General features: G+C 41.4%; 3 protein-coding genes across 3 annotated transcripts in view; 2 read left to right on the plus strand and 1 right to left on the minus strand.

Annotated features, from left to right (window-relative positions):
* The window catches only part of mturn (maturin, neural progenitor differentiation regulator homolog (Xenopus)), a 5,917-nt gene extending 3,696 nt beyond the window's left edge, over positions 1–2,221 (minus strand). The window contains exons 1-2 of the mRNA XM_035681063.1: positions 2,085–2,221; positions 1,723–1,956 (exon numbers count right to left, since the gene is read on the minus strand). Of these exons, the coding sequence (XP_035536956.1) occupies positions 1,723–1,881 (159 nt within the window). The 5' untranslated portion in view covers positions 1,882–1,956; positions 2,085–2,221. The remainder of the gene's footprint in view (positions 1–1,722; positions 1,957–2,084) is intronic.
* A 2,211-nt stretch (positions 2,222–4,432) lies between these two features.
* sh3bp5a (SH3-domain binding protein 5a (BTK-associated)) lies at positions 4,433–15,946 on the plus strand. Its single transcript, XM_035681061.1, has 9 exons — positions 4,433–4,761; positions 5,187–5,249; positions 7,474–7,602; positions 11,968–12,132; positions 12,311–12,441; positions 12,718–12,760; positions 13,273–13,489; positions 13,638–14,018; positions 14,720–15,946. The coding sequence occupies exons 1-9, from the start codon at positions 4,678–4,680 to the stop codon at positions 14,893–14,895; spliced, it is 1,389 nt and encodes a 462-aa protein (XP_035536954.1). The 5' UTR covers positions 4,433–4,677; the 3' UTR covers positions 14,896–15,946.
* A 3,589-nt stretch (positions 15,947–19,535) lies between these two features.
* On the plus strand, positions 19,536–26,437 carry zgc:110239 (uncharacterized protein LOC550326 homolog). The gene is made up of 11 exons (XM_035681507.1): positions 19,536–19,718; positions 20,447–20,506; positions 20,598–20,690; positions 21,330–21,502; positions 21,952–22,213; positions 22,311–22,506; positions 22,679–22,872; positions 22,949–23,040; positions 24,700–24,861; positions 25,592–25,781; positions 25,871–26,437. Exons 1-11 carry the CDS (start codon positions 19,676–19,678, stop codon positions 26,056–26,058), a joined length of 1,653 nt encoding a protein of 550 aa, XP_035537400.1. The 5' UTR covers positions 19,536–19,675; the 3' UTR covers positions 26,059–26,437.
* The last annotated feature ends 230 nt before the right edge of the window (positions 26,438–26,667 follow it).

Here is a 26,667-nt window from a genome sequence, read left to right on the forward strand (position 1 = left end):
AGGAGATGAAGAGGAGGAGGAGGAGAGAGAAAGAGAGAGAGAAAGAGAGAGAGACATGTGAGACGCCCTGCTGATAGCAGTATTGATCGAGCGAGAGTAAGTAGATCTCAGGAGTCCTGCAGAGAGACAGAGAGTTATTCTAGCTGCTCTGAGAGTGCATAGCAGATGACTGTGGTTGTGTGTGTGTGTGTGTGTGTGCATGAGTATTAGGGCTTCAGCATTTGATTTAAAAGCAGGAGAAAAACTGATGTTCGTGAGGGGGATAAAGTGAACCACCACATGATGTATTTATGTACCTGCATTCTGTGTAGACTTAACCCGCTGCTATGTTCTCTGTAATGATATTCTCGTTAAGATGATTTGATATTTATATTCATCTATTTTCCATCAGCAGCCATGGAAAACCCCTGTTTAAGTGGCTCTATGAGCAGGCAAGGCCTCCAAACACAAAACACAGGCACGGTCGGTGTGACATAATATGTTATTGATGAACAGACGCCCTGGCTCCTGGGTCATCTCCATCTGCTCCCCGCCCTGTTAGTCCCTGTCACTGAGCAGGAGGAGGGAGCAGGGTGGGTCTTGCCTCAGGAGCTTTAGGGCTCACAACACCACCACTGCACCACGCTGGTATAGAATATAGATTGTGAGCTGTGTCAGTCTGTAGATGATCAGAGTAGAGCTGTAGCCACCAGTAGCTCATATACTTAATATTGTGTCTGGAGTTTGGAGGACTTTAACAACTTAAAGAGTTTATGTTCAACAATTACAGACAAATAACACATGGGGTTATTTTTAGGACTGGCTCTGATATTTATAATACAAAACACAAACAATAAAGGGATTTCTCCACTATCCCAGAGTGGATAATTCTTTGATAGTAATTTAGAGCATCATGTAGGGAGATCAAATTAACAGGATATATAACATAACTGTATTAAATATATTTAATACTTAAATTTGCAGACTTTCTTTGTTTCTAGGCAAACCTTTTTCATGAGTGGGGTTTCACTGGGATAACCTGGACTCAGCCCTGGATCAGAACAGACAATTGGCAATAATTCCTTCAAAATAAAGACATGGAAATGCGTTAACTCGTTAATTATTTACTGTATGTCTGCAGAACACCAACCTCTCAAATTAGTTGATTACCTATGGAGAGAATTAGCTGCACACTTGTCTGGTGTAAAATCTGAGTTTGAGCTTTTTGCCAACAAGCATTGGCCTTCATTGTTATATATAGAAATAATGTAATGAAAATGAAATTTAAGGAGAAAATCAGTTAATTTGCTCCCTAAATCTGTTATATATTTTCTCCTCCATCAATTTTAATTTTAATAGCCTACTTTGTGTTCCGAGTGCAACATAAGGCTCTATAGGGCTTTTATTTTGAAAGTTACAGGCCTCGTGTTTTTTTCAACCTGGCTCGCTTGATGGTGTTGTGGTTCAGAGGGTTATCGCAGTTGATTATGATGGAGGAAAAAAAAAACCCACCACCGACAGAGGGGAGGTGGGGTGTGGGGGGTGTCGGGGTGTGCACCCAAACTGAAATGACATCACCCCCTCTAATCTTCGCCCAAAGCCCCCTCCCCTACCCCCCTATGTCCACCAGCTAGAGAAACCGGGACCAACCGGGACAACCCCACCTCCAACCCACCCTCGACACACCTACAAGAACACACACTCATGCACGCAGAGCTTAAGGCCCTGCAGAGGCGCACTTACGAAATTATCGGTGCCGCCGGGACACAGCACGTAGAAGGAGACGCCAGGGTCTGCGTAAAAGTCCAGCCGCCTCTCGTCGTCCTCCTCGGCGAAGATGAGGTCGAACGGGTTACCGGAGCACCACTTCTCCGCCGCCTCCACCAGATGCTTAAACTCCATCCTCTGTTAACCGGTCTGCGGTTTCCCTGGCTCCGGAGCTTTATCTCGATCTCTCTGGCCGTCACGGTGATGATGCTCAAGACACAAAAAACAGCTGATCGGACAGCAGCATCAGCAGCCCCCACGAACTACCGCATCTCCTCTAGTGCACCGTCTGCATGGTCCGGGAATAGAGATAACACTGTTGGTGCATAGAGCCTTACCGGGTCTGGTGCTCAGCCGTTCTCAAAGCCCCATTCCTCTCTTCCTCCCCACGTTATGAAATCAGCCCGTCGGTCGCATACATGCATACGCAGGAGGACGCTGGAAAAAACGCGATGACGAACAGTGGAGCCGGGCAGCCGTCCATATCCGAGGCGCTGCACTCCCTGGGCAAAATGACTGTATCATTTGAACCTGCTGACATCATGCAGGAGGAATACACTGAACACTTCTGGATTTATATGGGTCTATATAATATATGTGCTGCATATATACAGTGTATGTGGTATATGGAGGACAGACAGCATGAACAGTGTTGGGCTGGTTACTCAAATGTACTGCTGTAATAAAATTACTTTACTTATTACTCCCTGCCAACAGTAATTAGTTACACTACTAGTTATATTACTGTTCTGCTACTCCCCATTGGTAATTGTGTCCCTTCTGCCCAAAATTCAGACTTACAACGATTAAGATCCATTTTTTGTTTGATAAAGTCAAAGTTTCCATCTTCCAAACTAGTTTCCTCCACGAATACACAAATGAATCCAAGGATGTGATTGGATTGTTGGATTTCAAATCAGTAGAGGGTGACAATAAAATGTATATTGTAACAAATTATTTTTTGGAGGAGTAACTGTAATATTATTACTGAAATGTATTAGCAATTAGTTACACTACTAATTACTGGGAAAAGTAATATTATTACAAGTAATGAGTTACTGCCCAACGCTGATCATGAACTAATAAGTAAGGCCTGAAGATCTATAGTGTATATTCACCCAAATTACAAAAATCATTTTATTATAATTTTATATATAATCTCATCATCATAGGGTAAGCATTAGTTTAACTTGCTATGGATGCGTCGAACCTATAAAAGCAATAACTTTTACAAAAGAACTCATAAAGGCCAAATTCTGCAAGAATATCAAATTAACTCAAACTCAACTAATAATTATTATAATAATAATCATGACCATAATAATACTCCTTCATTTCTAAATCATTACAATCATAATCACTTCTACTCTAATGGCGCTGAAAACCCCTTCTATAAGCCTCCTGGCACTGCCCTACTGGGATCCACTGGTCTACATGAGCACTCCCCCAGTGTTTACAGGAATCCAGCCTGCTGCCATGGTCATGCTTCCAGTCTGACCCTCCCTGCTCCCAGGAGTCCTCACCACCAGAGGGCGAGTGAAACCAACTCACAATCCCATGCTGGAGCCGTGTCAAGCTGCTCACAAGTAGCTTCAATGAGACCGGAAAGTGTTTGCATTTGTCCCGTCAAAAATAAAAGTGTAAAGGTGGTGATTGTGGGTGAAGTGGGTAGAATCAGACAACATAACCCGAACCCTAACATATAGGCTAAGCTAAATTAAGTAGTACTACATTAAAGTTACAAACCATTATTCAAGTGTAAGCTAAACAAAGTCACTGAAGTCTTTCTAAATTGATTGTCAGGTATTTTATTACTAGTACAAGACAACACCTAATCACAAGTTGGTAATGGTTGAAGGTTTTCTTTGAATTATTAAATTGTTATTGATTGAGAAAGAATCAAAATATGTATATATTTGTTTATCTAAATTACAGTATGTGAGCATATTTATTATTGGAAAGGGCAAATAAATGACTTAGGTCTTTGACTATAGTTTGAAACAATATATGGAAATCCATTCTGTGTAGGTGTTGTATTTGAGGCAAAATCTCTCCATCCCAAATTAACAGTTGGCCCTGAATGCCACTGAGGGCTTGTGACAGGATGGTCACCGGTTCGATTCCTGAATTGAGATAGATAGGGAAGTGAAAGAGCAGCACTCTCCCCAACCTCATTACCACCACTGAAGTGCCGTTGAGCGAGGCACTTAACCCCCAACCGCAGCACAGGAGTTGTGGCCATCAGATCAGACTGTATTGTAATGGGAAATTTCATGGTGGGAATGTGGTCAGGGCATTCCTGCAAAAGAGAGCCTGGCTCTCACTTCCCAGAAAAAATAAATAGAATTAAAGCTCACTTAAAACCCGGTTGATCTAATATCAATGGAAGTCAATAAAACTTGTTTTCTGAAGTAAGATGCCACGTTTTTTTCTGAAAAGACTAGTACTTATGTTTGATACGGTTCTTGATGATATAGATGTAATTTTTTGAGAACTTATTCATATAATATATATATATTATTAATATATATATATATATATATATATAATCATGTCATTACCTGCCCACATTTTAATTTAAAAGCCTACCGATACACTGAACTGCTGCTGCTGCCCTGGGCTTTTACTTTGAAAAGCCTAACCAGAAGTAGTCCTATTGATCATTAGAGTTAGTTTAGTACTTTCTTTCCCACAGTTCGAGGTTGAGATCTGCTGTAGTGGGTGTCGGATCTCCCTGCGGCCAGACGCGCTCCTCCGCTTTCTCCAGACTGAACGAGCCTGAAGCCTGCAATGTGCTCTGTTGTGTGAAGGTTAGTGAGGGCGGATCACTACTGGACTCCCCTGCTGCCCAGCACCCCGGGGTCGCGCTTTGTTTCAGTGAAGACCCTCAGTCCCTTTCTCCATAAAATAAAATCTCCAGATATCCTGAAAATGGATCCTTTGCAAAATGGGAATAATTGTGAGGAGGACTCGCAGTGTGCTGAGGAGGAGGAAGAAGTGGATCCAAGAATCCAGGTTAGATTTTCTTTTCTTTTTTAACAGATCCAGATGTTGCCACCAGTGAAAGTGACATTGAGGTGAAAATGGGAAGCAGGTTGTGTGGAATAAAACATGTTGAACTCACACATGGTGGGATATTTAATCCAGTAAAATGTGAAATATTACTACTTTGTTATAGCAATTACAGTTTAACTTCTGCTGTGCTTTGTAGTCATGCAATAACATGTTCCAAGGTGTTCATAAATAGATTTAAAAGTATTTGTCCCTTTAAGGCTTTTTCAACACACACACACACACACACACACACACACACTGAGGGCTGCATGCTGAGTAATTTAGTAAACAGAAGTCACACAGTTTAGCCTCCAGATACCCAATCTGTGTTAACCATGCACTTCCCCTCTCTCTGTGCTGTTCCCTGCCATGTTTTCTGTAAACAGGGGGAGCTGGAGAAGTTAAACCAGTCTACAGATGACATTAACCGCTGGGAGAGTGAGCTGGAGGTAAGACGAAACAGCAGCCACTGTTACCATCGTCATTATGAGTGCCTCTCCCTGCTGGGGTAAACACTTCCAGCAACGACTGAGCTGTGCTGCAAAACACAACCATCTCCAGGAGCCATTAAGTCTCACTTTCAGACTTAAAATCTAATGTTTTACCCTAAACGGGTGAGAAATCCTGTCAGTGCTTTGAGATAGTTCATCTGGTTTCCAGTACAGTTTTAGTGTTTTTCAGGAATTTGCCTAGCAACAAGGCTTTTGCATAGAAACCGTTTTCATGGAACATCTTGCAAAGGCGGAAATTTTCTAAATGCGGGAGCTGCTTCTGAGGGAAAATGTGGAAACATTGAAGCAGCGCCTGTCACTCCTACTTAATAACACTGCACTGTGTGAACTCTCTTAGTGCTACAAGAGGCATGACTATGATCTGAATGTTAATTATAATATTTGAATGGCACATTTGGTGCAATCTAAATCCCAAGTGCTCTCCTCATTTCCTCGCAACTCCCTCAGCCTTCCTTTACAAACACACCAAACACTTTTAGAGAGGAAAAAGGCTGTAAACTGTAGCGAGGAACAGCAGAAAGATGGATGATAGTTGTTGTTTTTACAGCGCTCACTTGGATTTAAATGTGTGCTAAAAGGGTTACTGTTCAGCAAAAGTAAAAACATTCCAGAGGCAGGCCACAGTTTTTCTTTTCCTCAAAGTAGGCCTCTTCTGTTTCTCATTAGACCTTTACTCACGTCTGAACACCACAAACCAGTGTTGGAATAATTATAACAGAGAGGCAGAGGGAGAGGACAGGCTTCGTATACACATGTCTCAATGTCGGAACCGTTGTTATATATTGCGTAATTCCTGCTTTCAAGCTATACTGGACAATTATTTTAGAATCTGGTTATTTGTAACCATCTTGTATAGAGAAATCAACTGCTGCTTGCTGTTATTTGGAAATTGTACATTATTTCCACTGCTTTGGCAATGTTTTCAAGCACCAGTTGTGTCAGTGGAGTCACTGATATAAATATACGCAGACATAAGCAAACAGAAAAAGAAAGAAGGCCATTCATCGTGAGACAGAATGAAAGTCGGGAGGTGAAGAATGTGAAAAGTGCCAGTGGCTGGCTGCAGGCTGTTTTCCTGCAGAGTGTGGAGTTGATTAAGGACGATGTGCGGGAGATTCAGAGGACTCAAAGCTGAGGCAATGAGGTTAAATCCATGCTCAGATATGAGGTTCTCTACCCTGCCAACATAAATGTGCCCTGGCAGAGATATAAGATTTGGTAGAGATAAAGTGATAGAAAGACCAAGAATGTGCGCCATCACCATTATTTAGTACCTATAATATATGACCAGTGGCATACAGAATATACCTTCCAAACTGCATGCTGTGTCACGATCTCATCACAGGAACAGGAAGTCAGGAAACAGAATGATGTCACAGGAATTGTGCTTCCTGTTGCGCCCTCTCCCTTTCCCCCTTTAACCCTTTCTTGTATTCTTCAATCAGTTTTATGAACAGGATGCAGGTGCTGCTGCCTTTTAAATTCTCCTTTCTGTGTATGAGAGACACATACACACACACACACACACACAAACAGATGGCTTGCCTCAGCAACCCTGCCATAAAGATGAGACCATGACAGACCTCATCTATGAATAACAGGTCTGCTGTCACTGTCACCTTGGGCTTTATGCCAAAAAAATGCACACACGGACGGTGCCCCTCATGTTATATCATCACTCACAAAGTAGCTTCAACATAATCTCACCACCAAAGAATGTACACAAGGTTTGCTCAACACAGCTTGTTGGAGCAAGAAAACAAATATGCAGCTGCCATGTATATTAATGCATGTGCTTGTAATGGTTTAGTGATGACTTGAATTAGAAGAGCCGCTGTGAAGGCGCAAGGCCAAACTGACGAGGGCCAGCAGGGCAACACCAGCCAACTTCTGGCTAAAGCTTAAAACATTAAAGCCAAGACAAAATACACAGTCGTACTGAGTAAATGACCAAAACTTGGACAACTTTTATGGTATTTACATGGTTTAACCTTGACAGTGTTAGGTGCCTGACTGAGCTATAGTATAGACTAATAATGTGTTAACATGCATGCATTTGCAAATTAGCACTCAACACAAAGTACAATGTTTCCAGAATTATGACTGCAGATTGGCTGATAAGTTTAAAAGCTAATATCTGTGTGCGTGTGTATGTGTGCAGGACTGCCGTCAGCGGTTTCGTGCAGTGCTGGTGGAAGCAACAGTGAAGCTGGATGAGCAGGTGAAGAGGATCGGACGGGCTGTGGAAGACTCCAAACCGTACTGGGAAGCCCGCAAAGTAGCAAGACAGGTACGCACACACAGACACAGACACAGAAGGGAGCTCTGAGGTCGGCAGACAGAAAGTGTGAGGGCAGGCTTACTGAGGATTAGCAATGAGAAGTTTAAAGAGCTCAGCTTATATCTACTTAAACAGAGCACAGTCACGTGATGTCTATTTTTAAACTCAGTCTTACCTCTGTATGCTAAGATAGAGTCACACACACATCAACCCAGTGCGGAGGAGAGCTGCACTGAAACTGCTCAACTTGCCATATTTTTCATAATCTCATTTGTGTCTGTACTTTCATGCTTGCTCTACTGTCGCAGGTAGACGCAAAGTAGGTCGGCTTCCCCAATGGCTAGTGCAATAACTGTGCTGTTCCCGTTCCAGTGGGTCATGTCCTTTACTGTCTAATTGCTACTGCTCCAGCCCACGGAGGCTTTGATCTGATTGGGTAGCAACAGAAATTTAGAGTCCAGCGCCCCCTCTTCTTAGCCAGTAAGGAAGAAGCTTATGAGTCATTCATCAGAGGGCTGACATTTGTGTGTCAGAGCTGAGCTGTCAAACTGAAATAGACTGTGTATATGTGTGTGTCTTTGTGTGTGTCCTTGCTTATGTCTCTTGCAATATGACAAACTACCTGCCAGTGCTTCTGCTTCTGACACTAACACGTGAGAGTCTGGGATTACTGGGAGGTTTTTGAATTTTGATGGGCTGTGTTCACGTGAAAGGTTTAGAAGCCCTCCCTACCTTTGTGTATATATGTGTGTGTGTGTGTGCCTGCACGCATATGATCAGGGGGATTCACTAGAGAAAAGCCGATGAAGGCCTCGGGTTAAACTGGCTTGTTGTCTGGTAATGATTTATGGATGAAAATTTAATATTTAATACATGACCTATTTTAAAAGGATTGAAATGCTTACCCTCACTGACCCTACCAGAATACACACACACACAGACACAATGTTGCACCTACCCCCACGCATAGACCAGTCTCAGCCTCCAACCTCCCATGTTTTCCCCCCTACATTCCAACAGACCGGGGGGCAGTGTATAGGAATTTGCCTGTACTGTCCTATCTTTTGTCCCTTTTACCCAGCATTCTCTTCTGCACCACTGCCTGTCTGTCTGGCTGTCTGTCTCCTGCACCCCTCTCTCACTCCTTACCTCTCTGTTTCAGTCACCTCTCGCTACCTCTTCACCCTCCATCTCTCACCTCCCGAAAACTGTAAATGGGGTGAATTTCTAGAGACGAAGGTGTCAGACAGGATGACAGTGTCTGACACATGAATTAAAAATGAGCCATGTCTTCGCTTACACACACAGACACACACATGCACATGACAAGAAACCCAGTCTTTAGAAGGATGATACGAACAGGCGTCATGTATATACAGGGTGGCAGCGTGTCATGGCATTTCAGCACAAAACCATCGCATTGTTTGCCTTAGAGACAGTCAGATATTGTGGGCTCCATGACATCAAGTTAATTAACTGATAACAATGCTCGTCCTTTGCATGCTCTCCCGTAGTCAGCAAGCTTTTGTGCCTCGAAGATAACCGCAAATTGTGTCCTCCACTTGTGACGTGTTTCACCAGGGTGCTGAAGATTTGTCATTTGTTCAGTTGGTTTTTGCATAGGTAAAGAAAGGCAGAGAGTCACATGATCACTGTGTTTGGCAAGCTTAGGAACTGACAACGCTATGAATAAGCACTAACCCTGCATGAGAAAGGAAGTGTGGTGCTGCTCCGTCCAGGAAGTCCTGTGAAGGACGATATGAAGGACAACACTTTTGTGTGACTTTTTTTATCTCCAACCTGACAAAAGCCATTGATGGATAGCGTTAGAGTCTCTTTCTCTGTTCCTCGCTCATGGTTTCTCTTCATCAAATATCCATCATCCTCCTTCTGTTGTCCCTGCGCTCCCTCTCTTCTCCGAGTCTGGGAAATAGGTCATGATGGACAAAGAGGAGGGATTCATCTTTGCCAGTCAAACTAACAGATTACATGCAAAGAGCAACTGTTATCTTCTCACTCCTTCTATCTCTTCACCTTCTGGAAGGCGCCTTGACAGCTCAGGATAGCATATCTGACCACCGCAACACTCATAACATGACAATACCGATGCTGGAGATGGCAGCTTCTGGATTTGCTACAATTTGTTTGAGACGAAGCAGACCTGTGCTTGCTCACGTCACTGTTGGGGCCTTTATCATTAACATGGCTGACAGTGGCAGTAGGTCATGTTACAGGGGTTAATGGAAGAGAAAGGCCGTGAGAAAAAATGTGTAACAGCTGAGAGAACTACACTGACCTTTTGGGAGTCTGTTGTGTTAAAGAAATTGAATGCAGTTGCTCGTAGTGACTTTGCAGTTCACGTCGGCTCTCGGAGCATTTTAGCATATCTCCACTCTCATTGTTTCCAGCAAGAAGCCACTCTGATAAACCTTCTAGCCTAAACTATGATCTAGCCGGTGAATATATGTAGAAGAGTTCGATATTTCCATCAGGAGTAGGTGGTGGTACAGGAGTGAATATTAGACTCACTAGAAACATGACTGTAAATAAGTGCTAATATTGGTCCGTAACTGTTTACTGACTTTTTAAGGTGATCATATGACAATATTGTGTTTACAGCTGCCCCATAGTCACCAAAAATTTATGAATACAGGCTTAATTAATAAGATTCTTAAGTATTAGTGTTTGCTAAGATCTATCCACTATTAAGCATTTTGCTGCCACCCTTCTTATTACACACTGGATAAATTATAATACCAATAATTTCAGATGTCTAATGAATATAGGCTTTTCTTGTACTGATTTTGGGAAACTCCAACAGAAAAATATGTTTGGTTGGATTTCATACAATTTATGTTCAAAACTGTGAAATTGTTTTAATATGAATAGATGGCTTTATTTCGTTTTCGTATTTAGTTAAAATGGCCATTTAGCTGCAACAATAGCGTACAACAGTCCATTCAAAATGCTCAGGGACAGAAACACAAACTCGACTAACACGTTTGATTCCATTGTAGTATACAGTCAATACAGATGGACAATAAAGTTAAAGCAGGACAAGGGGCATACTGACAGACTTACAGGGTATGTTATAAAATGTCAAATGGTTACACACCACATACAACAACTGATTTCCCTTCAGCTTGAAGGGAAATGTGCCCCATTAAACTGTTGCACTGAACAAAATGTACTCCAGCCCAATAAAGATTTTAAAGGGTCAGAGGAAGAGTATCAGTGACACGGCCGGCTGTAAAATGATTTGCCAGAAAACTTGAAGCACAATTGTTCGCAGATGTGTTTGCTGTGACCTTTTTGCCTACTATAAACCATTTCAGTTCCTTAAAAATAAAATCTGCAGGATGGGTGTTTGTGATTTGTTTGTTTTGTCAAGATAAATTATTCCAAAAAACTAACATCCTAATCATTACATATGGCCTATGCGTCTATGTATGTATCACAGCCCCAGCTAAAGTCTATACTGTTGCTTTGTCTTGAAACTAGTCCTTATTAAATAGCATGCCATCTTTTTGGTTTATTTTCATGCCTTTAATACCATGTTTTCTCCAGAAAGCCAAGATGATTGTCTATGTTTAAAACATTTTCATCTTCATTCACCAATATTGATGTTAAATCCTTTTTATGTTATCAGCTCAGGTTTTGTCTTTTTCCAAGAAAAATGTCTCCATTAGATTTACGAATTACAAATTACCCAGCAAAACAAATTATCCTTGTTATCTTTTATCTTATTCTAGGAAATCTGATAGGAGTTGATGTAACTGCTTAATCTTGATATTCGGCCAATATACTGACCTTTAAGTCACGCCTGTTAGAGTAGAGACAGTGGGTCCAAATATGTCCAGCATGATGGGAATAATCCTCCTATTGACTGTGACTGTGGGCAGAAAGAGCCCACTGACAAAGTGTCAGATTTTCTTAGTGACAAAGCTTCTGTTTGTCTATTAGATCAATGCACGGTTGTCTTTCTGTGCGTGTGTGTATGTGGTTGCGATGCAAAATCTCTTCGTCCCTCTATGGCTGTCATAAGGAATCAACCACGGTTCCTCCAGAGGAAATATAGGTCATAAAATACACACAGACACACACTGGAAGCAGCAGAAGAACTACTGCCGCACTCATCCCACGTGAGAACAAATGCTGGGCCAACTTGCTGGTTGAAACTGATAACCAAAAAGGGAATTTTAAGTGGTTTCAAGCTGTCACAATGGTATGATTTAAGCTTTTCTGTCTGCGTTTTCTATCATGAAACCCCCCAGCTCCACAGAAGTGATATTTAGCACTTAAAAGCTAGACTCTTCTGTTTACCTTGCTTTCACATTTGAAGTGATTATAACTACCCCTCTCTCTGAACTCTAGGCCCAGGTTGAAGCTCAAAAGGCCACCCAGGAGTTCCAGCGGGCTGTGGAGATCCTGCGGGCAGCCAAGGAGACCATCGCCCTGGCCGAGGAGAGGCTGCTGGAGGAGGACAGCCGCCAGTTTGACTCTGCCTGGCAGGAAATGCTCAACCATGCCACACAGAGGGTACGAACATGATACAAAAAGGTTCCGTCCTAAAGTAATTTGTGCTTGAGGGTGAGGTTTAGACCGCTACTGACAGCGGAGATAGGAGTGAAAGTAGAAGTAGTCGATATGATTATACCAGAGTTGTCGATCTTTCGCTTGGTTTCTGCAGTAAAAATAAACCTCTTGACTATTTCAGGTGATGGAGGCCGAGACGGCGAGAACGCGCAGTGAAGCTGAACACAGAAAAACAGCAGCCAATTACAATTCCTGTATCAGCCACATGCGGCAGTTAGAGAAGAAACTGAAACGCTCCATCAACAAATCCAGGTCTGTGCCTTCACTTTTCCCCCTGGCTAGGGCCTCGCTGTGTGTGAGTGTGTTTGTGTGTGAGAAAGAGGGGCTACAGTTATGTCATCTGATGCACTCCAGATGTTTCATGTGTGGGTTGTGCTGTGTTGGGGTGTGCTCCCTTCATAAGAGCCAAGGAATGCGACTGCTCACAGAGGAGTGTTATTCTTCCAGCAGTTTTCTCCAGTGACAGTTGGCAAAATTTCTCCCTCTCTCCCTCTTGCTTAGTTTTTCTTCTTTTTTCTCCCCCTGTAGGCCATATTTTGAACTGAAAGCCAAGTATTATCTACAGCTTGAGGTATGTATGTTAGCAAATTAAAGTTAAGACACTTTTAGTCAAACTAGTTCACAGCACTGTAGTTTATACAGCCACACTAATGTCGGTCAGTCCATCACTTTGGTCCCGAATGAAATAAAATAAATTGTAATAACTTTGGTGAACTCTTTCCATCTACCACACCCATTAAGTCAACATTTTAATTTGTTAAATACTTTGGTTTATGACCAAAAACTGCAAAACTAATGATATTCCTATCAGCCTCATTTGTACTTTGTTTAATGTTTATTAGCAAATGTTAGAATGCTAACATTAGCATTTAGCTTAAAGTACCACTTAGCCTAATATTACCTCCTCACAGTGTTAGCATAGCTGTGGAGTCGTGCTTTAACTTAGGAATTAAAGCAATACAGCTGACTGTTAATGTCATACTAACATAGCCTAGCTAGGAAACCCTTTTCTTGTATGTCAAAATGTATATAATTCATATGTGCGTACAGTTTTCCTGAGAAGCTGTTTTTGTTTTCTCATAGCAACTGAAACGTCTTGTGGATGAGCGCCAGGCCAAACTTGTGATTGCCAAGTCTGAGTATCGCGCAGCGCTACGCAACCTAGAGAGCATCTCCGAAGAGATCCATGCCCAGCGACGCTCCCTTGCCATGGGAACCAGAGAGCAGGGTGTTGGTGCGGAGGGAGATGGAGGCAATGAGGACATTGCCAACTTCAAGATGGAGTCAGACGGTCTATCAAGTGAGTAGAACTGAAGCTCAGAAATGAATAGATCATCCACTTCATCCATCCACCTTGTTCATTTTCTTTTGTGGATGCATCTGTGTGTCTGCATGTTTAATGTGCATATCTGTGTGTGTGTGTGTGTGTGTGTGTATGTGTGTTTCAGTGGTGTCCGTATCAATTGACGAAGAGGGCAGTCACAGTAGCAGCTCAGAGGAGGAGACCGACACTCGCTCCACCTCCTCACCCCGAGCCATGCCCTCCTCACCTTCCTCATCCTCCTCCCATCCGTCCACGTCTGCCTCCCCCCCCCTGGACATGCCCTGCCCTTACCCCTCCTCCTCGCTCTACACCTCCTGCTCCTACCTCTCCTCCTCTCCCTCTTCCCCCGTCCTCTCCTCCTCCTGTCCCGGTGGCTTGGAGTTAGTGAGCCCCTGTAGCTCTCATGACCCAGACTCAGCATGCGGTTCTGGGCATGCCTCACCTCTCCTGGGCCCTCGCAGCCAGTGCAGTGGGGCTTCCTCTCCAGACTGCGACCAGGAGAGAGGTGTGTGTTCATCACATCAGTGTGTACATGTGTGTTAACTTCTGAAATGATTCCTTATGCTACATGTTGCATTGTTAACTATTTTGGCAGTGGAGCATTCAAGAAATAGTTTTGAACATGTTTAGAAATATTCTTATACATATATTTTTTGAGAGCGTGATTAGAAGATCAATACCAATTTCATGCCAGTACATTAGACAGCTAGCCCGACTTTTTATATATATATAAAAAATTAATAATATGCATACCCTTAAGTTCACTAATTAACACATTAGTCAGAGAGCTATAATTATATAATTTATTGTTTTAGTGGGAGTTACACAGTGTAAGTATTTGTTGGCACATTTTATCCATCCACCCAGGACTTTGGGTGCAGCAACTCCAGCTATATTCAGGTTTTTGTTTTGTCTCTGTACAATTGTATCAAACCTGGCAACCTCACAGTGATGAAAAGACTCCAGGAAGTAACTGTGCCCAGCCATTGTTCGCCAAGAAATAGTTACAGCTTGTGTACGGATTAAACAAACTACAGTTTGAGCCAGGCTAGCTGTTTCAGTTATAATAAGTGGGTTTGGGAATCTTAATTGCAAAATATATCAAAGAGTTCTGTTTTAGTCAGCAAAGATAAATTGATGTGTCCTTGGTTTAAGATGCATGTATTCACCATCGCATGCCCTCTGTTTTCTGTGTGCGTGCTGCAGGTGATAGAGCAGAGGGAGCGGAAGCGACGTTAGAAGCCGGTTTGAACAAGCTAACCTTCACTGTAGCAAAAAAAGAAGAAGGGGACTCTGGGGATGAACAAGACCCCCATTTTGTCAACCCTGAAATTTCCTCTCCCAGCTCAGCCACTGCCATTCTGCTACTCAACAGTGTCTAATGAATGACTGTCATAATAAAAACACTCACTGTGCCCAGCTTCAAGCCTCAAACTGGACTCTGTAGCAGAGGACATGGGGCGGGGCACACTCCCAGCTCCAAAGAACCTGACATCATGTCTCCATATTGTCTAAATGTCAGATGGTGTCTTATTAAAGGTGCTACAAGTAGTGTATTTGAACATCAGTACATCATTGTCAAATCAATTGTGAACCCTTGTAGATGTGTTGTGAACAAATAATAGCAGGGGCAGGAGGAAGTTTCTATTGGTATTATTAGTACCAGCATTATTCAAATATTACATTTCCCATAAACCTTCTTGCTTGCTGTTGCAAAGAGGATGTTGCCTGTTTGGTGCCAAAAAGAAATTTGTGTTGTACAGTATGGCAAATTTCCTTTTCTTTGGCAAATTGTAGACATTGAGAGGGTTGACGCCCTTGTCCTTCCTCTCACCAATTGTGTAACTTGTCTACAGATTTATAGTGATTTGTCCAAGTTAAACATTTATTGATATTAATATGCTTCAGTTGGCACCACTAAGAGACGTTTTGTATTGATGTGAACAGTGAGCCTTTTTTTGTCTGAATCTCCACGAGGATCAAAATGGGACAAAATAATCTGTCGGATGTTGGATTATGACTTGTTCTGCCTTGATTATTGAGCTCCTACAGTAACTCCTAAATGTCAATTTGGTAGGGTGTGGAGACTTTGGAGGAATAGTTGTCAAGGAGGAAAGTGGAGTGCAAGCAGCACTAAGGAAGAGACTATCTTCAGATGGGACTGGACATTTTGAGACACAAATGGTCTTCCATTTGGATTTGTGAATGAGTGTGTGAATGTATACAGCCCACCATCTGAGGTGATGGTGATTGAGATAAATGATTTTTTGAGTGTGGGTGTGTTGTGTTTTAGATAAATGCTCAAATACTACCCTGTAGTACAGATATTCTATATTTATACTCCTGTATTCTTGTATATGAACAATGTTTTGTGGTTACTGTTGTTATTGTTTAACAAAATAAGCAATAAACATGTGCTACATGTAACTGATACTGATCTGTCTGACAATGTCTGTTAGCACTTAAGGTATAAATCAAAATATATGGAACAACTCTATTAGGTATGATATGACATTTCATGCTGTAAACATCTACTTGTGTTGATCTGGGGTTAAGGGGGAACTCTTACACAACAGCATGGGTTACAGGAACCTCTGATCACACACAGATGTCCATGTCCTGCCACAGTTGTGGACAACTGAACCGGGCTCACAGCCTCAATGGAGGCCAGTTGACTTACAGCAGCCACGATGACTAGAAAATCTTTAGTCTGAGGCTATGTCCAGAGGAAACAAAATGAACCTACTTCTGATCGTTTAATCTGTATAAAAATCAGCCCATAAAGACAGCATTTAGCACAAAGCTGATTATGTGCTTGACTATTTCTTGGCTCTGAGCAGATTCCAGGAAGTTACTGGTCCTATCAAAGAAATAGTACCACAAGTATTTGAATTTCCCAAATGTCAGTTTATTCCTTTAATGTTAAACAGAGATATTACACAACAACCAGTTTGACTGAATCAGACCCACTGCAACAGTAGTAATAAAAAAAAGTATAAAGCTGTGAAATTACAAAATTATTTTACTCAATATTCCCCTGACTGCAAAATAAGCTGCACAATACAATAAAAGGTAGGCTATTGGCTATTGATAAGAGGGGTACAGCTTCAATGTTTGTGGATATGTGAAACAATTTGTTAAATAGACAGTAGTATTGTTGTATTTTTTCCACTTTTTTCAGTCCTTTTCAGACCCTCAACCTGTTACACACTGTACTTAGTATGAGAGCCTGATATATCAGCTGTTCAAACACCAGATTTTCTTTCAGCACAGGCACAGAGCGGAAAGCTTGAGGACTGTTGGGAAATATTCACTGTCTGAAAAAAGATTAGAATTGCAAACATAGAATCGCTTACCCCATCTTTAAAGGATTTCTAAAAATAGTTTAAAATATTTGTTTATGCTATGTGTAAAAATTGTAAAAAAAATAATAATGGCGGAAATATTATCAGATTTTTAAATACCAATATCACAAGACTATTTTCCTCATAAGCACTGTATCAGTAGTCGATAGCCTACTTAATACAGTGCTGAATAACCTAGTACCTAAGGGGTTATTTAGGAAATTCAGAAAGATATGGAGACCAATTTGACAAATATTTTAATTTAAAAAATACATTTAAAGATTTAGTTTTTAATATTTAAATATGATCAGAGATCCTGATGAATCAATTTAAATTAGTATGTCAGTATCTGAGTTGGTTTTGGAAGATTTAACCCATCAAACCACTCTCTCCACACAAAACCACACTGGGGACAACACAACCACATAGTTCAGTTTAGTCCTGCAGAATTAACACTTTCCATTTGATCCCTGTATCCAGCCTGGTGACGTGAGAATGTGTTGCTGTGTCATGATATTCAAGAATGTTTACTATTAAGTCAGTTCCTGAAAAGTCCTACAAAGTGAACATAATTTTTTTTTTCCCTCTATCTTTCAGCTGTCCACTGAACACACACACACACTGCTTTTATGTCCTGCTGGCTGTTCAGCTGTTGCAGTGTTATCTCATGACTTTAGTTAGTACCCTGACTACCACCTGACAGAGTTCAGTGCTGCACTGTTTTTCTTTTTACTCTGTAAGTCTGTCTTCCAGTTCTTTCTCTCTTCTCCCTGTCTATACATGCTGTGACCATGATGCCTTTCAATTATGCTGCATCCTGTGATTTCAATATCTGTGCCAGAAGAGCTCTGGACTCAGGTCTTACAGGGCAGATCTGTAATATTGGGCAATAATACAATCATGTCCTGTAAGACACTGACATCTAGTGCCAAGTTTGGGTTTTGTATGCACTCCAGTTTGTTTAAGGGAAGATTACTAAATACCATGTCAAATTTGTTAGACACAAAGCTTGGTTGCTCATTTGGACAATCAAACAAAAGACGGAAATGGTGGAGTGTTCATCATGCAGTTGTTTCCATCGTTTTCATTAATAGACCTTCACCTTTCACCTTCACTTTGACATCTGGACAGGGGGAGCCAGGCTCTTGCCCTCACTAGCATTCTAGTTCTTAAAGCTGTTCCTGTGTCCCATACACCGCACAACCCCAGGAATTGCTTTCTTTATTTAACAACAGACTACAACTTGGCCCCATGATCATTGCTGCCCTAATGCAGTTAGCTCACGATAATTCAGTTAGCTCACCATCATTGATGGCATTCCTGTGTCCTATACAGTTTTTTTATGTAATAAAATAACTCACCTTGTATTTGATGATGGAGGAGATTCACACTGATTGGTGTGTGGGTGGTGTTGCCTCCATCCCAAAAAACAGTTGGAGCGAGGGGTTGGTATGGTGAGAGTCTAACCTAGTTCATCACCACCATGCACCCCCAACCAGGCACGCACACCGGGTACTACACCTCAGTTACATTGCCCACAACCTCACCACTTTAGTCATTTAGCTCACGATCTTTGAATCGTGATTCACAAGTGTGATTGCAAATACATAGTACATTTTAAAATGTTCATGTAAAATAAGAGAATGTAACTTCGTATTTATTCAGATCTCGTTCTATTTGTATGCAGCATAGTATATGTAATGACTTTTTTCAAGGTCGGTGTGAACTAATGTTAAATTGTCCTGTGACCTGACATCGTAGTTACTGTATTTAAATCTAACTATAGAGCAGACAACATACAGTGCTGCTCCCTTGCGTTTTCTAAGACCATCCCACTTATTAATATAAGATGCAATAGTTAGTGAGAAATGTGTCACTTGTGATGAAGCACAGTGCACTGTGATACACAGTCAAGAGGCTTTTAGGTGGATCAATAAAACAATATCATCATAATCAAAAGCAGATAGGATTGCAGACTGTACAATGGTTTTTCGACTAGCAGCAGAAAAAAAGTTTGTTTCTATAGCGTAAAATCCAATTTTGACCTTTAGTTTGCATGATAGATGTTCAACGTAGATCTTAAAAGTGAGTTTGGTATCCAGCGAGAGTCCCAAGTATTTATAACATTCAACAGTTTTAACACCCAGTCCCAGCAGTAGCAGTAGCAATAGCGGACTACCTCATAGTGGCAAACTTTTAATTTGTGGCAACTGTAATTTGTAGACAAGTGTAATTGATATAATCTAAGTAATTTAAGTAGGAGGCTATCCACCCAAACCAAGGGAAATATGAGTCTTTTTTTTAAATAGTTTGAGTAACTTGACACAGGATAAGGCTCAAACTTTTATTTCTGTTTGACTAAAACAGCAAAGACCATAAGTGTGGAGCTCCTATTTCTGTTAATTATACACACCACCTCCCCTGCTCTGCAGCATCCTGTGTGACTAATGTATTATAAAAAACAATAAAAGCAACCTTTAAACTTTAAAAAAAAGTCCTACAGGCAACATTTTCCTCTCAGCGATATCACTGACAGAAAATATACTTTTTTTAAGCACTGTTCAATCTTTCCCTAAAATAAATAACCACGGTTTCATTGAGTCATATGACACGAATCACATGATATCCGCGCAAATAAAACCCTCCTCTCGTTTGTGATTGGAGCACGCTCTGCCACGCCTCGCTGTGATTGGTTGAGACAGGGTGTGTTTACCGTTAGTTATTTAATTAGTGTTTTAGGTTGCAGAGTCATGTGTTTCTGTTCTAGTTTAGTCTGACTGCTTCATTTCCTGCGTCCCTGGCCTCACAGTAGTTCACAATGCGTTTGTACATTGCAGCTGTCCTTTTGTGGGCTCTTATAGGTAAGGGACAACTTTTAATTCGCCACATCGTGTTTCAAGTTAGCTAGCCACATGCTACGACAGCAGCTAGCAGTTAGTGTTACAGTCGTTTCATGATAGCTATCTTTCAGGTTGTTGAGCCAAAACGTTCCGAAATATGTGATTATAACAGCTTTATAGTAGTGTTAAATACATGGCTTCAAATACTAAGGAAAGTATGACTGCTTCTATCTCCTGTACGTGCTAATGAATGCAGAGAATGTCACGCCAAGCTTCAGGCAAAAATCTGTCGATTTAAAGTTGACTTGTTTGTCAGGATAGCCTTATACAGCCTCAAATATGGTTCATAACCATGAGTGAAACTATAGAATCTACTCTTTAATTCGGTGTACATGTAATACACCTTGCAATACGGTATTGGCTAAATTACAACTATTTGTCATAAGCCCTGCAATGGTTCCCTAACTTGGCAAAAAAAACAACAACACAATGTGAGGCATTATGGGCAGTGTGAAGGTCTGAAAGCTTTGTGGAACCCTGTGAGCTGCTTAGTTATTATGACAGCATTGGTTTTCTAGTAGATATTTGCCTTCACCTCATTTCTTTGTAAGCGTTATGGACACAGTGTCAGTGCCCATGGGCAATATTAATTGTTTTTTGTCCTCATAAGAAATGGATACGGTCAGTAATCCTACTGAAAATGCATTTTTTTGTAAAGCACCTTTCAGCATTCTTATGTTTGTTTCCAGCTACAGAGGGAAAAGCAGTCCCTTCCCTTCCAAATTTTGGAAACAACTATCATGTTAAAGGTAAGCAGTGCAACATCAGATTACACATTTGGGACTCTTTTTTCCTCAGAATTAATGCTCATTTCAGGAACGTTTCACATTTCTATTGCAGGAGTGATTTCTCTGCCCTATGCTGAAATCAAGGAACCGTTTGAGGCCTGGTTAGACCTAGCAGCAAAGTCCAGCCGAATAGACTACTACCATGGTAAGAAAGCACTTGACCTGTGGCTGATTCTTTTAAACCCAACTCTGTTTTTTCCCTACTTGGTTGGATTGGTGATGTGAAACTAAAAACCTGTTGTGTCAGACCAGAGCAGAACATAAGCACCCAGTACGAAAACAAAGAAGTGAAAAACAATGAATAAGCAGCTCTTGGGAACTTTTTTTTTCTGTTGACTCATGTTACATACTCATGTGACTTTGGACCTTTTCTGTCAAGCCATCAATGCGTATAAAGTGTAAACATTTTATTTTCTTAGTTATGATTGATTTACCACTTATGAAGTCGAATTATGAATGGATAAGAAACCAAATTTCTGGGAGCTATAAGCAAATATTTATTTGCGGACACCCACTTCTCTTTATGTGGCTTTAAGCCAAGTCACCTTGTGACTGGAAAGTCAAAAGGTGAGATGGCTACTTGATACAATAAGCTATATCAGACCCAGGATCAGCAGACCACCAGCATCTTTACATTTGAGGAAGAAATTCATATAATATAACTTAATAAATAAACAGTATAATGCAAAACTATGGACTATGGTAAATTCTGAACATTAATTATTAGTTAGTTAATTATGTCTCATAATGTCTAACTTTCACATGTCTCATGACATGGCAACAGGCCAGGTGTCGACCTACCAGCTGGGGGCGGAGCAGCAGTGGGGCGTTGCCTATAAAATCACTCCTGAGACCACAGAGGTAGAGCAGAATGTGATGAAGTGTTTCCAGGTCAACGGAACGAAGGATGAAACGGTCACACCGCAGCCGTCGCTGCCTGATGTGCAGGGTTTCCAGGTGTGTGTGCAGTATTTAAACACTTCTGTACTGTAAAATAATCAGAACCAGATCCCGGATTATGTTACAGTACAAAAAAACATTACTGAAGGAAAACCTTTTTCTGTTGCAACGTGTTCTGTGACCGATTAACATGTAAGTGCAGACTGAACCTGAGTAGACAGATTCTAAGTGTAAGCATGTTCTGCTCTTTTGCACAAACAACAAAATATAGTGTAACACTATCTGACATGCAGACTGACTGACCATAAAGCGGCTGCAGGTCTTCCAGAGAGTCTGTCACTCTATAGTCTGTTGACTCTGGTTCACAAACTCACAGCCGTGCAGTGCACCAATGCAGAATCGTAGTGACGTTGAGGAGCGACATAAAAACAGAACAATTATCAAACCAATAATCTAACCATAATTTGCTGCTGTTGAAAATGACTTAAAATGTAAATTCATTATAGTTCCTGAGGATGGAGTACTATGGCGGTTCCCTTTGTGAAGTTTGGCAGAATGTGACCACTGTGGGTTACAAGAAGAACACGTACACACTGTGGGTGACTCATTCAGAGAGAGGTGCAAATGGCAAAGAAGAGCCCGCCATACCCCTCCATTATGAGATGATGGGATACAACACGCTGCTGGGGTCACACTATGATAAATACTTGGTGGACTACAAAGAGTTCAGCACTCATGTGGACCCCAAAGTCTTCTCACTGCCTGAAGGTTCGTGATCTGCTGTAGCTGCATGCATCAGGACCGTTAAAAAAAAGATTTAATTGGTAAAATACAACTTTTATGTTTTGTCAATTTTTCCCCACAGGGATGAGCTGTGGCGGATTTCCTGGTCCGGGAGTGGAGCACCACATGTTGGCCAATCCAATGAAAGATCTCATCCACACCTCAGCTTCCGGCCACTCGGAGCGCATGTTCAATTATTTCAAGGAGAAGTTCCAGCGTCAGTACAGCGATGAAAGAGAACACGAGAAAAGACAACACGCTTTTGTTCACAATCTCCAGTGAGAGGAACATTTAAATACTTACATGAGTTGTGACACTGCAGCACTGCCAATATGAATGTTTTCTTGAAGGACATAGGCAGCGTCAACAGCAGTCCAGCATGGACACATAAGAAGTTTAAACTGAAGATTTTCTGATGATCTGGCGACTGTTTTTTTCTCGTCACTGTAGGTATGTCCATTCAAAGAATAGAGCAGGACTTCCCTTCTCTCTGGCTCTGAACTCTCTGTCAGACCGCACCATGTCGGAGCTGGCCACCATGAGGGGAAGGAAACTAGGAAAGACACCAAACAGAGGGCTCCCCTTCCCCTCAAAGATTTACGAAGGGGTGAAAGTACCGGAGTCACTTGACTGGAGGCTTTACGGTACGTTTATACAATCTAATACGATGCATCGTCCTGGCAGGACATCCCAGATTTTACCTCAACTCTCCTCTTGCAGGTGCTGTGACCCCAGTGAAGGACCAGGCAATCTGCGGCTCCTGTTGGAGCTTTGCCACCACTGGAGCAGTAGAGGGCGCTCTCTTCTTAAAGGTGAAAAGAATAAAAAGCAGCTTGCAGGCTTGCACCACAGTCACTGGCCGCATTCCAGTGTTTTCAATTGATGGGGCTACTTCCATATGCTTTTTGAAGCCACAGATGTTAAGCATGCCAGTTCCTCTGTTCATGTTTCAGGTTGATTTACATAGCAGTTGTGTATGGTGTTAATCTCTTATTGACATATTTCTAAATATTTAAAAAATGATAAGATGGAGCTTCATTGTAGGTGTAGGGGAGGATTACAGCACATTAAATAGAAACAAAGAATATAATGTGTAAAAAAAAAAATGAAAGCTAAAACCTAAACAATAATGACCAATTTAGTATTGAAAGTAAAAAGTGGCCAGTATGAAGTACATAGGAAAGTATAATTATCGTAGACATTTTTTAAGGTGGCATGAGAATGTTTTGCGGCATAAAAATCTCAATGTGGAGAAATGCATCATACAGTCAATCTGCATCTGATGCTTATTATTTAAGGTGTTCTGATAAGCTTAAGAAAGTCTTCCCCGTGAGTAAAAACAAACCCTCCCCTTCAGAGTAGGGGCGAGTCCACAAGACGGTTCATTGTGCCACTTTCACTCACGTTTGGCAGACAGACAATGTGTGTGAAGAAATAACATTGAGTGAGTGTCAGCTTTGGCCTGCCTCCATCCCGTGCAAGGCAAGCCTCAAAGGCATTCCTTTTCCCGTGTTGCCAAGCAACTCCATCCAAACACTGGATGGTGTATTATGGGATTTGATAGCACCCCACTGAAGTGACCAAATTCTTGATTCTGTCTCTTGCTGTGGGCCTGTAGCTGTCTAATTGTTAAGCTGATAAAGGGCAAAATGGAAAAACATTTGGGAGGTGGGTAGTGATTGTTGAAGAAAATATGCCCCCACTTGTACATTGTTAACATTTTAACTAATCTTTTAGCCGTTAAAATGTCAAAAAAGTTGACAATATCCCAGCAGGACTTGCTAAAACAGTTTAATTTCCAGAAAGTCCCTTGAGATTGAAATCTGTTTTCCGATGGAGACCTGGCCAAGAAAGCACACCAGTTCCAATTTAAATAGAAATAAAACACAATAATGAACAAAAAAAGTTTTGCTAAGGTTACTAAAATATGACCACACACATAGAAAGTGTATGAACTTCTCTGTGGATCAGTACAGCTCTAATTGTTTCAGCGTTTGATTGGGCCAGGAGGAAGTACTGTTGTGAAGCCCCAGCAGTTCGTCTGTGTGCCTTTTCTAGCAGAAAGTGACCTGCGTGATGCGGCACCCCCCCCCCGTCCCCATAGGCAGCTTCGAAAACAGAGCCACTCCCCAGGGGCCAATTTTAAATGTACTTCTTCGTGATCTCACAGCATCTGCCTAGCAACCTGTAAATAACAGCTGTTGTAAAAATGTTCATTATAAACTATTCAATCTCGAACCATCTATTTATGCTTGACCTTTTCTCTAATGTTTTCTTGTTGGTTTAGGTGTATTATGAAGCCATTTGTTTGTTTTATTTTAGTTTATTTTCAGAGGTTTTGTGCAGTGCCATAAGATACCAAAGATGGTTCTAATGTTTGTATTATATTTCAGAGAATGCGATTCATGCAGAGCAGGGCAGGTTACTAATCTGTGTGTGGAGTGTGATCATGTTTTGCTCTTGTCTTTCAGACGGGCTCCCTGCAGGTTCTGTCTCAGCAGATGCTGGTGGACTGTTCCTGGGGTTTCGGCAATAACGGCTGCGATGGAGGGGAGGAGTGGAGAGCGTACGAGTGGATCATGAAACATGGAGGCATCGCCACAACAGAAACCTACGGAGCCTATATGGGAATGGTGAGATAATTCCAAGACGTGATGCCTGTTCCTGCAAAATAACATGTATTTATAGTGCTTTCCTTTAAGGATGGCAGGCAACTGTGACAATGAAACACCCTCACACAAGTGGTCCTCCATATTTGAGAGATAGTGAATGGTGCATTTTTAATTATTCTTTAAATTCTATATATACTACTATAAATACTGCATTTTGGAAGTCTTTCTCCTTGTCCTAGTTCTCCTACTTGGGGATAATTGCCAAAATAAATCATGGAAGGGAACACCTGATTTCATCTGACATCTGAACTGAGGCAGCAAAGCTCAGTTGGACATTTTGTAAAGACTACTAGAATTACAAGTTCCTTTGAAACACAATTCCATCTGTCTGCACATAATTGTATCTAAGATGTTTAAGGCAGCTTAAGAAATGTTCCCACCAGTACAATGTGCCTAATATACAGAAATGAATGCCTTTGACAACTTTTAAACAAGCCTGAAATAACTGAAAACTGCGTAAATAATCTGTTTTATTCAAAAGGTTTGCATCTGTGTTGGAGTCGGTTATAAATCTCTGTCCAGTACAGCACTTGTGTGCACAATCTCTGCTTTAACCTTGATAGCCAGATCAGTATCCAAGTCAGTTACCTTTCACACAAGGGGACACGTACTGTATGACGGTGACTTATATTTCCAGTCCTGTTGCACAACAGGGTTCAGTATTACATTTTCTCTGTCCCTTTCTGAACAGAATGGATTTTGCCATGTGAACACATCCCAGCTTACTGCACATATCCAGAGCTACACCAACGTCACATCTGGAGATGCTGAGGCTCTTAAGCTGGCACTCTTTAAAAAAGGACCGGCAGCTGTCAGTATTGATGCTTCACATCGATCATTCGTTTTCTACAGCCACGGTGTCTACTATGAACCAGCTTGTGGTAAGTTTACCTCTCATTTGTACTTTTACAGCAGCAACTGTCTGTCTCTTTCTGTGTCTATAACCCAGCATGCTTCTTGTGTTTTCCAGGTAACACCACTGATGATTTGGACCATGCTGTGCTTGCAGTGGGATACGGCACCCTGAGTGGGGAGCCTTACTGGTTGATAAAGAACTCATGGTCCACTTACTGGGGCAATGACGGCTACATCCTCATGTCTATGAAGGATAACAACTGTGGCGTCACCACTGATGCTACATATGTTACACTGGCATAGATCTGCCCATTTCCTCTATATGTATATGTTAATGCCACTAGAGTGTGTGAGTTTTGGATGAAAGACACCTAATGATGGATGTGTTGAGCTGTGATTATCGCATCACACTGAGCTGCTTGGGGATGATAAAGTTTTAAACATAGCTGTTGAATGGAATCAGTGTGAACTGAGATGCTGCACAACTCGCACACAAAAAAAAGTCCACCATTTCAAACATGGTTTTGACAGATTTATTGCTGGTGGCACATAGCAGCGGTGCCTTCATTTAAGTTGTAAAAAGTACATTGTGTGACAACTTTTCACTTGTTCTACTTTATTTGTTGTACTCAAATGCACTGGCTGGAATCAATGCAATAAAAAATTGGAAGGTTTTCCATTATTTGGCTTCCGAGTTATCCATGATCTAACATAGTAATAATAAGGCATGCTTTCTAAATTCTAAAATGGGGTTTTCCCCTCCACATATACATTTTACACATTAAAAGCATACTGGCCTTTGCAAGAGGAATAATAGATTTTGAAGAATCAAATTCCTTTTGCCTGAGTGACAGCATATTACTTAACCTGTCCTTCTGATACATGCCTTTTTATGTAGCACTAATCAATATA

Source organism: Morone saxatilis, unplaced genomic scaffold (assembly GCF_004916995.1).
Source record: "Morone saxatilis isolate NCDOM2014 unplaced genomic scaffold, NCSU_SB_2.0 Contig9, whole genome shotgun sequence".
NCBI classification, from domain to species: Eukaryota; Metazoa; Chordata; class Actinopteri; family Moronidae; genus Morone; species Morone saxatilis.

Excerpts from the sequence above, each read along its gene's own strand:
- sh3bp5a (XM_035681061.1), top strand. The coding sequence starts at position 4,678 with ATGGATCCTTTGCAAAATGGGAATAATTGTGAGGAGGACTCGCAGTGT. Across the intron at positions 12,133-12,310 it reads TCAACCATGCCACACAGAGG|GTGATGGAGGCCGAGACGGC; the intron begins GTACGAACATGA and ends TGACTATTTCAG. Across the intron at positions 12,761-13,272 it reads AGTATTATCTACAGCTTGAG|CAACTGAAACGTCTTGTGGA; the intron begins GTATGTATGTTA and ends GTTTTCTCATAG.
- zgc:110239 (XM_035681507.1), top strand. The coding sequence starts at position 19,676 with ATGCGTTTGTACATTGCAGCTGTCCTTTTGTGGGCTCTTATAG. Across the intron at positions 20,691-21,329 it reads CCGAATAGACTACTACCATG|GCCAGGTGTCGACCTACCAG; the intron begins GTAAGAAAGCAC and ends ACATGGCAACAG. Across the intron at positions 22,507-22,678 it reads GCTTTTGTTCACAATCTCCA|GTATGTCCATTCAAAGAATA; the intron begins GTGAGAGGAACA and ends TCGTCACTGTAG.